We start from the raw sequence: 13,956 nt of genomic DNA on the forward strand, positions 1-13,956 counted from the left end.
TTTTTTTTTTTTTTTTTGCGATACGCGGGCCTCTCACTGTTGTGGCCTCTCCCGTACAGGCTCCGGACGCTCAGGCTCAGCGGCCATGGCTCACGGGCCCAGCCGCTCCGCGGCACGTGGGATCTTCCCGGACCGGGTCACGAACCCGTCACCCCTGCATCGGCAGGCGGACCGTCAACCACTGCGCTACCAGGGAAGCCCCCACTGCATCTTTATTTATTAAAAACTGCTTTTTAACCTTGAGCACTCTGAGCAGTTCCAATCCTAATCCCTTGGAACCGTAGACAGTCTATCTACATAAACCATTAGAATATATCTAATTCTGCCACAAGACAGTTCTTTTAAAAGTTTAAAGATACTAAGAATTATATCCAATACAGGCATCCCATCCAGTAATTCACTGTTTTCCAAACTAAATCAAAACTCATTTAATAATTAAAAGTCTGGATATCTAGTCATTCTATGATTTCCTTTGGGCTATTACTAATACCACCACCACAAAAACCTTTTAAAAGTATGTTTTTTCTGTATTATTAAAAAGTTTCAAAGACTTGAAATTTATATATTTACTTATAATCCATTAATCCACTAGTATGCAGCAAATATGAGATTAAGTAGTTCACCTTTGCTTTTCAACCCATTTCCAAAAGTATGTACATTTCAGGGGGAATATTTCAATGTTTTCTACAACCTGTAGAGAATTCCAAAAAAGTAATAAAGATGAAAGACAATATGCTGATTACAAATCACTGCTATTAATTAAAGCAGCTCTCCAAGCATTACTAGGTGGTAGTTTGGGTCCTTTATGCACTTCACATAGAAAGAGACAAACCAAAAACCCTTAATATTCTGCAATTGAAACTTGTAAACCTTAAGCACAGAGGTATCTGAATTATACGTAAGTCAAATTTTACAAAGGTGTTCCCGACCCCAATTAGTCTAAATTAGTATACGTTAAAAGCAAAGAAATCTGAATTAAATGTCAGAGTCAACAAAACTCACAAAGCCAGAAGCAGTTCAGTGCTCACAAGTTTATATTTTTAGGTTTGATAAAGATTCTTGTGTATTTTCTAAATACACAGACAAAACAGTTGTGGAAGTTTACATACATGTCTTAGGACACTTATACTAGGTAGGTAAATTACATTAAAAAATTGGTCTTCGTAAAAGGTCTTCCCAAAGAGCTTTTACAAACAGCAGGCAGAAGAAAGTGTTCTTTTATGTTTACAGTGTTTAAAATGCTGATTCTCCCATTTCATAATGGCCTCAACCATCCCTCTCCTAAACCCAAAATTTTGCTCTCAATAGCCAGCATATTCCAAATTTTAAGTACCCAACGTCATAAGCTAGAAAACATCTTTTAAAGTGTGCTTATCCCTAATACGTTTTAAACTACCTTGAACGGTTCAACTTCACTTGAAAGTAGGGATACAGCAAGAAAAAAAAAACCTTTCCATTTAAAACCCTAAAGTGACTAAGAAAAAACACCTGTTAGTTCTAAGCATGTATATTATGTACCATAGTTAAGTTTAAGGATCCGGGTGACTGAACGGCACAAAAACTGGGGTTCACATCTAGTTCTTCAGTTAAAAATCATCCTTTTAAAAATGAAAATGCTATAGCCAATTAACAGCATGTGCTACACTGAGGTTGGGTATCTTTTTTATAATCATGTGATACAACAATTGCTGTACTAGGAGGAAAAAGTATTAAGGATATTTGGGGGAGGAAGGATTAAACATTCAAATTGCTAACATAGCTGTTTCACAGGGAAAAGATGTCTCCACAGACAGACCCCTTTAAAGAGCTAAAATCCTACAAAAGTTGGGGCAATAGAGCCCCCTAAAAAGAGCATGGGCTTCAGAATCAGACCTGGTCCAAATCCAGCTCTACCACTTAGTAACTGTGTTACATTAGTCAAATTAAATTAAGCAAATTTCAATGGAGCCTTTCCTCTTCTATAAAATGGAGACAATAGCACCTACTTATAGGAAATTTGGTAAGATAATGTAAAGCGCATGGCATGTGCAGGCACTAAAAAAAATGCTAGCTTTTGGAATTATTCAGAAAAATAACTTTTTCATCCTATGTTAACATCCTAAAAACATAAATAAAACTTACTGGTTTTAAATTTTATGATTTTTAAGACCCATCTTCCATCACACTTTCCCCTATTATACTACTCGTCATCTTCAGGCCTTTTACAGCACATTGTATTACTACAAATTTCTAAGCCCCAATCTTTTCATTCCCTATTTTCTCCCTATTCTCCACCCCTTTCCCCACTTCTTTTTGTCTCGGTTTTCCATGTATTATTAAACAACTAAGATGTGTCATGCCCCTATTATGCACCAGGCAGTGTCCTAAGCGCTTTACGTGAATTAACTCCTTCACTCACTCTTCCTTCATCAGGATGGCTCTACCGAAACCAGTTCATGTTTTCCCCCCAATTTCAAAGCTACTCATTACTGTTCAGTTTCCCCTTCCTATAATGTTTTTTTTTTTAGCTCTTAACTGCTATGGTGTTAAAATTTAGCAAAATATCTAGTGGATATGAAAAATGAGAGCCAATAACAATGAAACATCAGGGACCGTATGAAGTAACTGTCTCTGAGACTCGTAAGAAAGAATATATGATCTTGACTTATGAGGGTCTGTTACTACAAAATGAATAGGAAATGAACAGTTTATACTCTTCCCCTTCATTAAATAAAAGCTCTAAAATATTTTTCATTTAAAATATAAGTTACAAGAGAAAAATTCAGCAAATGCGTAACACATAATTCCACCAGGGCTCCACAGACAAAATTTTGAGTATTCCATTGTTACCTCTCTGAGACCAATCCTAAGTTCTTAGTATCTATCAACTTCCTGAAATTGTACTGTAAGTCAGAAAAAGAATATACTTAAAAAAATAGAAACATCCAGTAGTATACCTTAGTACTAAACTATTTTTTTAAAAAAGATCTGGAAGGGAAAAGGCAGTTCCCTCGAGATCATGAAACAAAATAAGTTAGGCAGTCAGCAAGTAGAAAAATCTGTCGATTCTGTTTCTGGTAAAATGTTTACTTTAAAGACGAAATTTTTATATAGGCTGAGGCTAATATATTCAAGAGTATAAACATTTTTCCTTTGGATTACCTTTCTAAAAACAAACGCTTAAAGTATATTTCAGTTGACTAAAAATATAGCCAAATCTGTCACAACACAACATAAAAGGTAATGGACAATAATTATAGAATATTTTAAATTAACAGTAACAAGCCATCTACATCAAACCTTGTTTCCAACTAAAACCAAAACAAAAGCACAACAATCCCGTAGTGTACCAAGAGTGTATTTCAATTTACTGTATGCAATCTAACAAAAATTTGGTCATAATTTACCAGATATACATAAATGATTTAAGTAGTAAAAGAAAATTCAGTTTAAAGAGAGTAAGTTCATATCTTAAGGAAAAGTAAAAGTACATTAAGAATGTAAAGCCAAGTCCAGTTTCTATGCAATAAGTGAACTGTAGTTCACTTAAGTGAATCTAATAAAGCAGACTTAGGTGATTTTTAGATATATATCTTTTCTCTTTAATATATATTTATATATAGACAGATCTACCAATTGTAAACTATTTAGGTTTATTTTAAAGGAGAGGGATAAATGGGATGAAAGAAATCTTTATACTATACTTACATATTCACAAAGCAGAACATTTTACGTTTAAAATACTTTTCCATTCATAGTATCTTTGCCCAACTAACGTCTACTTTGGACCCAACCAGAATTACATTCTACTCATTTGTCTAGAACATTGAGAAAAAGGTGTACTCTTCAGTCTTAAACAAAAGTCAAACCAAAACTATTCATGTCAGTTTTTCAGTTTTGTAGAAACTATGATAAAGTTTAGGTGACAAATGATGCATCTAACCATGTAACTGTACTGTATCTTTCTTTGATTTATCTAAGCAGAAGCATCAGTGCCTAACATTAAACCATTTTTCTACTGAAATCAGAGACAGTAAGAAAGCCTGTCTCTTAAAAAACCTATCATCTTTTCAACTTTGATGGGATGGAGCACCAAAAGGATTATGTCTGCCAAAGTGTACTTTGCAATTTTCTCCACAGGACTAGCATAATTTAGTTACCTGATATAAAATAGGAAAATATACTCAATTTCTATTTAAAAGAAAGCTGAAAATATGATATCCCTCAATCTTATATAATATACAATATGTTCCTGATAAATGTTGTGCATGTTAATATCAATACGTGAAATGCTGCTGTGAGTCAATCAGCTAATTCATCTGTCATCAGGCTAAACAAGTCTGGCAATTTCAACTTATCACATCACCCCCTTGTACCCTGAAGAATTTAGTTAACAGAATAAAAATTGTAAAGCCTCTCAATGCTTTATTTGTAAGGTTTTTGCAGATTGTTGAATCATGGTGACTACTAGAAAGACTATATATATATATATATCAAGATGTAGTGACTTCGAGGAAATGAAAAATAAATTAACTAAATTATCTATCAGAATTTCAAACACTGAATACCCCAGTAAGTATGAAACAAAAGAGAATGCACTTTTTGTGTTAATTTTAATGATAAAAAGGGCACAGGAGTAAAAACCTGATATTTCACTTATATTGCATAACAAGCTAACCAAAACTGGACATGAAGGATAAATTATAAAACAAATCATTTTATCTATGACTTTTCTTTCGATTAGATTTGTCTTTTCAAATAGGACTGAGGTATAGTACACTGGCAAAAATAAAAAGCAAACAAGAGTAGTGCCAAAGTAACAGATACCCAAAACCAAATGCCTTGTCAGAAAACGTCATATAGTAATAACCATTTATCAGATTAGAGCAGCAGGAGAAAGTTACTTCTAAATCATAATCATTTTAGTGGTATTTGTCAACCTCACCATGGTACTTTGCAACATCATTCTTCATTTGTAAAGTAGTATAATTCATGTCAAAAAGGAAAAGGGGAATGGAGGAAGTCAGTTAGTTCATTCCAATAAATTACCTCTCCAGTTCTTATAAACATGCCCATCAGCACAAAATTGAGAAATAATACCTAAGGCTAGAAGAGACTTGGTTTAAGTTATGAAGCAAATTAAAATTGAAAATACAGAAAAGTAGAACCAATGGGGTTGAAAAGGCCCCTCACTGAACATCTGTATTAAAAAAAATAAAATTAATAAAAATAAAAATAGAAACAAAACTCTACTAGTACAAACTAGCCTGAGTGGTTTGATGGACAGAGTAATTAGGTCAGCTGTCAATGTACTCTTAATAATGGATTTTCTTAATTCATGTTAAAGTGGCACATGAATGTAAGCTTTTTTAAGAACAGGTACTATATTTCCATAGGACCCAAATAGTTACTGTATATCCTATAAATAAAAAATATTTTTACTTTGATAACTGACTGAAGGTATGTGGACTCCATGTAATCCAACCACAAGGTTGTCTGCTGTACAGTCCTGTGCAAATATAAAAAAAAATTTTTTTTGCTATAAGGCTTTGACCCTACAGTTTTCACAGCAACATAACTACCATCCAGCATGTACCATATTTTGCAAGCCTTCAAGTTCAACAGTTCAAATTGTTGATTCATATTATGTCCAAATGCAGCATCCTTGAGGAGTATAGTAGGTCAGTTAGTCATCTAGAGACATACAAACATCTCCGGACTCATCCCATCGAGATGCATCATTCTGATCTTCTCCATCATCAGCCAGCTCTTCATCAGCTTCTCCACCTCCGTTCCCCTCATATTCTTCATCCCGAGGGAAATCTGTATCCTGTCCCTGATCTACACCTTCTTGCCCTCCTGGTTGTGATTTATCTGCACAGTCTACACAAACACCATAGCGTCGAGATCCATGTCTTATTCCAACACTGGCTGCTAACATGAAGATCTTCTTACACACCATACATTTGTATTTTTTATCCTTTTTATGCACCTAATTGAAGGGGGAAAAATCCAATGTAAGGATAGTACAGACAATATAATACATTTGAACCATTCAAATTAAACCTCCCATTTAACAATGAGTAAATACATCATTATCTTTCGTATGAAGTTCAGTACTGGTTCATAAATCACATTCATTGCTTAAAGCAATTTATTTAATAATCTACCTTCCTTAAATTTGCAGGTAATAGTGTTAAAATATCTTAAGCTTCACTGACACAAATATAGTTTATCTCAAAGATCATTTACATTTAAAGTTACTTACCAGGGAATGTCTTTTTACATGTTCTCTGCGAGTAAACAGTTTCCCACAAATATCACAGCTAAATGATCTGACTCCCGTATGAATGAGCAAATGCCTTTTTAGTGTTCGTCTGTATTTGGCTACATAGCTACAATGAGGGCATTTTAACTTGTTCATGATTAGAGATGATTCACCTTTGAGAATTAAAAAACAAACAAAAAAAAGCACTTATTATATATTAAACAGAAAATTTGCTATCAAAAGCTTGTCTATTCCTGAGAACAGGGATCATTATAGGGCTACTACTATCTGAGCTTTTTTAGAACCCAGAATGTGGAAGCTTTTAATTGATAAAAAGTATTAAGAATTCTATAGATGTTTTTTCTTTGGTTTTTTGGGGTTTTTTTTTTTTGCGGTACGTGGGCCTCTCACTGTTGTGGCCTCTCCCGTTGCAGAGCACAGGCTCCAGACGCGCAGGCTCAGCGGCCATGGCTCACGGGCCCAGCCGCTCCTTGGCATGTGGGATCTTCCCGGACCGGGGCACGAACCTGTGTCCCCTGCATCGGCAGGCGGACTCCCAACCACTGCGCCACCAGGGAAGCCCAAGAATTCTATATATGTTTGACTAATACTTGCCATTTTCCCAAGTTTCTTGTTTTGGCCAAGATTCAGGTAATAATCCATACTTGAAATCGTTAGAAGCACCTGGTATCAATCCATACTTGAAATCATTTGAAGTACCTGGTAGCAATCCATACTTGAAATCGCTTGAAGGGCCAGGCATCAGGCCATACTTGAAATCATGTGAAGGACCTAAAACAATTGAAAAGTGATCCTGATGTAATGATGGTAATTAAGATCTGTCTCTTACGAGAATTAAAAAAAATCTATATTTTATGATAGAACAGCTTAATATAAAATAGCTGAATTTAAAACTATATTTTAGTCTAAAACTGAGATGGCCTCATACCTTATTATCCCAATTTATAATATCCTGGTTGGCAGGCTATTAGAATAGAAAACAAACTAAAGTTTAAAATACAATTCAACCACAGAAAAAAAAATTCAGTAAAATAAAAATACTATTTAATGGTATGTGGAGCCCACATGAAACTACCCTTTTAATAGCTGCTGTTTCTAACTATACTATCACTTAAGACCAGTATCAGCTGTGGAATGGGAAACCCAGCTGTGGAATGGGATCGTCTCCTATCAGTAGAGAAGAAATGGGCTAAGGATGAAGAATATAAATATAGGGTAATTACAAATGTAAAGTTCTTGTATTATTAGACCCTTGTTTGTTGTTTCAGACGCACTGGTGCAAGGTAACGGGGAATCTGGGGGTTCGTCAACACCTCTCTAATGTCATCCTTAAATAAATAAAAGTCTGGAAAGTAGACTCAATGAGCCTTAGGGAATTTGTGCCTGGGGATCTTCAGACAAGCTAAAGTAGGAATCATCTCCTCTGCATTTAATTCCATCTTGAATATGTATGTAATTCCTCGGATCCAGGAATCCTCTGGCAATGTGAAGATATCCAGAATCCCCCATAACTACTGCCATCCTATTCCACTCAACCATCAACTGCTGCCTCTGGATTATCTTCAATAGCCATCTGCTTGTCTCCCAGCTCACACTGTGCTGCCTTCCTAGAGTTTATTCTAAACACAGCAATCAGGGATTCTTTTAAAACTTTAAATCAAAGCAAGTACTAACCATCTTACTCATAGTACAAGCTAAAGACTTCCAATATACTACAAAGCCTTACCTGATCTAGCCCTTGTTTCCAAACCACCTCCTTGGTTACTCTATTCCAATCATACTGGCCTCTGTGCTGTTCCACCATGATAAATTGGTTCCCACTTTAAGGCCTTTGCACTTTGCACTTACTCCTTCCCCTGCCTAGAACACTGCTTTCTAGGATATATGCACAGCACACTCGTGCAGCAATTTAATAACTTTCCTCCCATATACACGATTTTATAAAAGAATGCTTGCCAAATGAGTTTTCTAAGAATTCAGTTTCCTGTATCTACTTGCCAGATACATTGCCTCTTTTAAAAATTAAAAGAACTTAAGATTTCCCTCTTAAGGAAAAACTGAAAGTATCACTACCCAAAAGGTCCTAAGGTATTTAAAAACTGCAATTCATTACTACTACTGTAAATTGTTTTGTACTTGGAATACCTTCACCCACTTTTTTCTTAATGTTAGGAAAGCCCTCTGAATCCATAATTATATAATTTAACTGTAATACTGCTTGGGGTAAAGTTTCAGAATCCTAAAGTGAGACACCATATCTATGTGTGTGTGATAGAGATAAGGTTGGGAGTAGTAGCCTGTGAAAGTCCATCAATTTTCAGTTTCACATTATAAAGTTTGAGTTTTATGATTCATAGCTCTTGTGCAAATCAGTACAAAACAAAGTAAGCTCTAAGAGCAAGGACTGTGCCTGTTACTCACCTCAGTATTTCTAATGTCCAAAACATACACCATTCAATTATTTGTTGAATAAATGTATCTAGCAAAGTGCTAACATGTACTATTTTTTACTTGCTCAAAAAACTTGGAAAACTAACCTCATAAATCATGTTAGATATGCTAATATCCAACAAAATATTATTCACTGCATAAGAATAAAGAGAGCAGCCCTAAAACAAGTGATGAATTGGTAACTCAAGATTCAGAATTGGAAGATTTTTAACACTTGAAATGTTTCTCTAGATCTACAGTAAGATACAATAAAAAGCATCCATGGTCCAGGCAAGAAAACCATATCTGGAATACAAAATGGTAATTCAAATTAAGAAAGCCTCATCTCCAACTTCTTTCATCTCTCCAAATTCTTATAACCAGTACAAATTACTTTTAGGAAGTATAAGAGCAACTTGAACCAAGGTATTGCGCCTTTGAGTGGGAGGGAGAAAAAGGATACTTTGGAGTTAGGGGATGCAGAAAATTAAAATACAATTGTTACAAATAAAGAACAGGGGACTTCAAAAACAAAAGAAAGCCACAACCCAAACAAACCAAAATTTAAATATCCAGAATTGGCAGTACCAACTGACTAGTATCACGGCAGTACCCGCCTACCCAAGAAAATTGTGCCAAAGCATTTAGAAAACAAATATACAGTAAAAGTAAACACACAAACAGCAAACTTCAGGTAACTGTTTTGGATTGCAAAGGATACATTTAATGTTCAATCTGATAAAGCACCCATTTGAAAACTGAAAAAGGTATTTCCTTTGCAATTCATAAAAATGGAGGATCATTAAGGTTATTCAGTTCTATAACTGTGCTTACTGTTTAATAATCTTCTGGGTACATTATTCCATAATGGCAAAGTAAGAAGAAAGCACTTTTTTGACGTCAAAACCGTAACACAGGTGCTTCCCTGGTGGCGCAGTGGTTGGGAGTCCGCCTGGCGATGCAGGGGACATGGGTTCGTGCCCCGGTCCGGGAGGATCCCGCATCCTGCATGCCGCGGAGCTGCTGGGCCCGTGGGCCATGGCCGCTGGGCCTGCGCGTCCGGAGCCTGTGCTCCGCAGCGGCAGAGGCCACAGCAGCGAAAGGCCCGTGTGCCGCAAAAACAAATAAAAATAATAAATAAAAAAAATAATAAATAAATGAAAGGTAGCCTCCCTCCCTCCATCTGCATCATAAAACCAAATTGGGAGCTTGGATGGAGGAAGTGCTGATTTAATAATCCTGTTTGAAAGGTTAAAGTTCTTAAAGATAAATGGACTGCAGGAGGCAAAGCTGCATTGGCTGAAGAGATGGGAGAGGCCAACCGTATGACAAGCAAGGTTAACACGACCTTTTGCATGTACCTCGTTTGGCAAGAGGATAGTGATAGAGCAATGGTGCTGCCCATCTTAGAATTTTTTCTGTCCAGTCAAGATTTTTTTTTTTTTTTTTTTGGCTGCACCGTGCAACTTGCAGGATATCTTAGTTCCCCGACCAGGGATTAAACCCATGCCCCCTGCAGTGGAAGCACAGAATCCTAACCACTGGACCTCCAGGGAATTCCCCAAAATACTCATTAATGGATTAGAATGTCCCCTAAAGAGAAAGGACTCTAAATCAAGGATTTGCTTTTTGAGAATGAAATGAATTATATGGACCATCCTCCACTGAATATGTTTATGTGCACAAATTTAAATTTTACATCTGAATTCACATGCCAAACTAAATAAACCCATTCTTGAACCAGATTTCTAAAACAAGAAAGCAAGTGCAATAAAGTACTCTTGGCACTATTAGTGATTTTCTGTACAAGAGACAAGTGTTCAAAATTCAATGCATCTAATCTGTAAACTGCTAACTTCAAAATCTGTAAATTCTTTTCAACAGTTAGGAGAAAACCACCTTAAGGCAGTTTCTTCAGAATTACGGCTTAATTTTGGTCCGTGCACACTATATATTCGAAAGCCCCAGAGAGTTTTCTGTAAAAGCACAGTTGTCCCGGTCCCCATCAACTGTTTATAAAGATTTCCAAAGCTACAGAAACTGAATCACTGAATATCCCATATCCCTTTATGTATCTTCAACAAATGTTAGTTTTGTCACATGTGCTTTCACTCTATGTATACATATACATACCTTTGTGTACTATTTGAAAACAACTTGTATGCTTCATCACTTCACCCCTAAACACAGCATGCATCTTTTAGAACTTCCTCCTATATAAACCATAGTGCCTTTATCACATCCAAGAATTTTAAAAATTGTTAAGACTATCATTTAACCCAGACTACATATTCACCTTTCCAACTATCCCCAAAATGCCTTTTCTTTTTTTTTTTTTTTTGGATCAATGATATAATAAAAGATTGACATAATGCTAAATGCATTTAAGTTGGTCTCATTGGTCTCCTTCGACCTAGCGGTTCCTCTGCTTGTCTTTCTTGGCATTAACGTTTTAGAATCTGGACGTGCTGGATTTGGAGAGATTTGTCTTTTTTTCTCCTCATGATTAAAGTCGAATGAAACATTCTGGCAAGTATACTATAAGACATAGGTGATGGTGCCAGCTAGTGCATCATACCAGGAGGCATACTAAATTTAATCACTTGGCTATGATCATGTTCATCAGATCTCTTTATTGTAGAGATATCTTTTCTCCTTTGGGAATAAAAGTAACCTGTGGTGTCATACTGAGACCACGTGAAAATGCTATTACAACATAATGCTATTACAAGAAGACTGTAAAATGCTATTACAACAAACTTACAATAAAATGCTATTACAACAAACTTATCCCAGTCATCATGGGATAAGCCCATCAATGGTGGCTTACTATCCAATGATGACCTTGAATTATTTCCCGTGGACATTGAAAAACAGGTGTTTTTCCAATTCTATCATTCTTCTATGTTTACTAGCTTGGAATTCTTCTGTTAAGAAAGCTTTCTCCCTTTTTAATTTACCTATATTATTCTTTGGAATATTCATGGATTCTTTGTATTCATGTGCACTTCCCCCAAAGTAGCTGTTATAAATATCACTATTTAGAATTAACGTTTTCTATAGTCATCAACAACCACACTATTGTTTTACATCAAAGCTAATTAAAATACATCAGTCAACCATTCTGATAGTTACCATTCTTATTCCATCTATACACTAGCAGAAAGCCACAAGCCACAAGTTTTAACAACTCTAAATAAATGACTCCCTCAAACAAACAAGAAATACCTATCCATTTGTATTTACCAGGCTTCTAAATTCTACAATCAACATAGATGCCGAAGACTGAAAGTGTTTATACCTAATACTTTCCTTTAAGGAAAAGAAACTGCAGTAGGTCCTTAATAAACACATACACAAATACCTCCCAATCTTCAAATCCTCTTAAAGGTACTCCTGCTAAAATTCTATTGTACCTACCAGCATCACCTCCATCTTGACTGGAGCTGGCTTCAGCCAATAAATTTGTATTCACATTCCTATCACAATCTGGCCCTGAGAGTACAGCACCATCCAGATCTGAAAAGGAGATACAGAATAATCTGTTATTTACAACCACACAATAGCCATCACCCAGAACACCACTCTCTTCTTGGAATTGTTTCTTATGCAGACTAAACAGAGGTATTCTGCAAGTACTGAATAGCTACTATGTGCTTAAAGCTACAAGGCACAAAAGCATACATAAGACATGTTTTTCAACCACAGGAACAAGTGCACACTCCACAGGAACATCAGCACACTGGATTAAGAATGAGCTTTAGAGCCTGGCTCCATTGGTACAAGCATGTGCCTCAGTTTCCTCATATGCATCTACCTATATCATAGATTTGATAAAGAAATTTAATTAGTTAATGCAAGCCAAGTGTTACAATTATGGTGTCTGATACCCAAAAGATAGCTGCTACTGCTAGTATTAAGCACTAGATGTATAAGACATTGTTTCTGTACTGGTTCAGAAGTGGAAAAGACCAATTAATACTAGATTAGTAAAGGAAGACTTCAGAGAAGAGGTAATTCCTAAGAGTTAATCTTGAAATATGGAAAACCAGCATAAGGGGCATACTAATGAGATAGTACTTTTGGTTCCAATCTGTTATTTCCCTTGAATCTGTTCCATCTCTTCTTTTTCTCTACCGCCGCCTTAATCCAGGCACTCATTATTCTCCTGGATTAGTTAGAGAATTACTTCAACAGTTTCTTGGTCTCCTTGCTGCAAAATACAGTCAGTGCTCACTCTTCATTTCCCACAACATTGCCAGAAAGATCTTTCGACAACATAAAACATGTTGCTCCTTTACTTAAAATCAATTCACCAGTTTTTAGGATAATCTTCAAACTCCTTAATTTAGAATACAAGGTCCTAATATTCAGGTTTCTATTTATGAATCTAGCATCATCCCACTGGTACTATCTACTCCTCAAATCAAAGTCTCAGAAGACATTTTTCAAATGCCACTTTTAATAGGCAATCTCTCCTCTACCTCCCATTCAAGACTCATCTTTGGTGTCACCATCCTATACTACCAAGAATTCAAGATGGAGACTGAAGTATGCATTACTTTCACTTCATTCAATAAATACTGAGTACCTTAGAGGTCACCTGGTGATCTTAGAGTGGCACTGGTGGATCAGTTGGCAAGTAGAAAGAGTTAGAGTGGCCTGTGCTGTGAATGGAAGACGAATTAGATACACAGTACAGACAATCTGAGAAATGTGGCTGTAAAGGGCAAGAGTGAGATATAGGGTAAGAGTTTGGGGTTTTTTTTAAGATGGAATAAACAAACATGTTTAAATACTAAAAGGAGTAAGTCACGAAGAAAGGGAGAAGACACTGAAGAAATACTGCAAAAAGAAGAAACTATCAATTTTGTAAGATTCCTAAGGAGTCTGGGATCCAGAAGCATTAAGACAATCAGTATATACAGAGAGAAGTTTGAAGCTTGGCACTTAAAGACTAAACGTCTACTGGCTTTTATTTTCTCTGTAACTTAGAACAGTAGACCATGAGGTTACTGCTTACAGTAAATGCGTTGGAAGTCAGAAGGAACAGTAAATAGACACAGACTCCTTTCCTGTTCCTTGAGAGCAGGGACACTATCTAGATTTTATTTTCCCAGTATTTATCATAATGCATGACAAATAAAAGGCTTTTCAACAAATGTTGTTAAATGTTGGCTTGAGTAGTCTGCCCTTTGCAACCTGTGTTACTAATTTAAACTTATGAAGAATAATTTCTCCAGAGTTCCCTGGCAGTC

General features: G+C 35.9%; 1 protein-coding gene across 3 annotated transcripts in view; it reads right to left on the minus strand.

Moving 5' to 3' along the window:
- Positions 1-194: 194 nt before the first annotated feature.
- ZBTB10 (zinc finger and BTB domain containing 10) overlaps positions 195-13,956 on the minus strand; it is a 36,014-nt gene continuing 22,252 nt past the window's right edge. For 2 of the 3 annotated variants that reach the window (XM_007467367.1, XM_007467365.1), the window contains exons 3-6: positions 12,119-12,217; positions 6,863-7,039; positions 6,248-6,420; positions 195-5,971 (exon numbers count right to left, since the gene is read on the minus strand). In XM_007467367.1, coding sequence (XP_007467429.1) covers positions 5,666-5,971; positions 6,248-6,420; positions 6,863-7,039; positions 12,119-12,217 — 755 coding nt within the window. In that variant the 3' untranslated portion in view covers positions 195-5,665. The remainder of the gene's footprint in view (positions 5,972-6,247; positions 6,421-6,862; positions 7,040-12,118; positions 12,218-13,956) is intronic. The other variant, XM_007467366.1, reaches the window with a different exon arrangement.

Source organism: Lipotes vexillifer, unplaced genomic scaffold (assembly GCF_000442215.2).
Source record: "Lipotes vexillifer unplaced genomic scaffold, Lipotes_vexillifer_v1.1 scaffold1969, whole genome shotgun sequence".
NCBI classification, from domain to species: domain Eukaryota; kingdom Metazoa; phylum Chordata; class Mammalia; order Artiodactyla; family Lipotidae; genus Lipotes; species Lipotes vexillifer.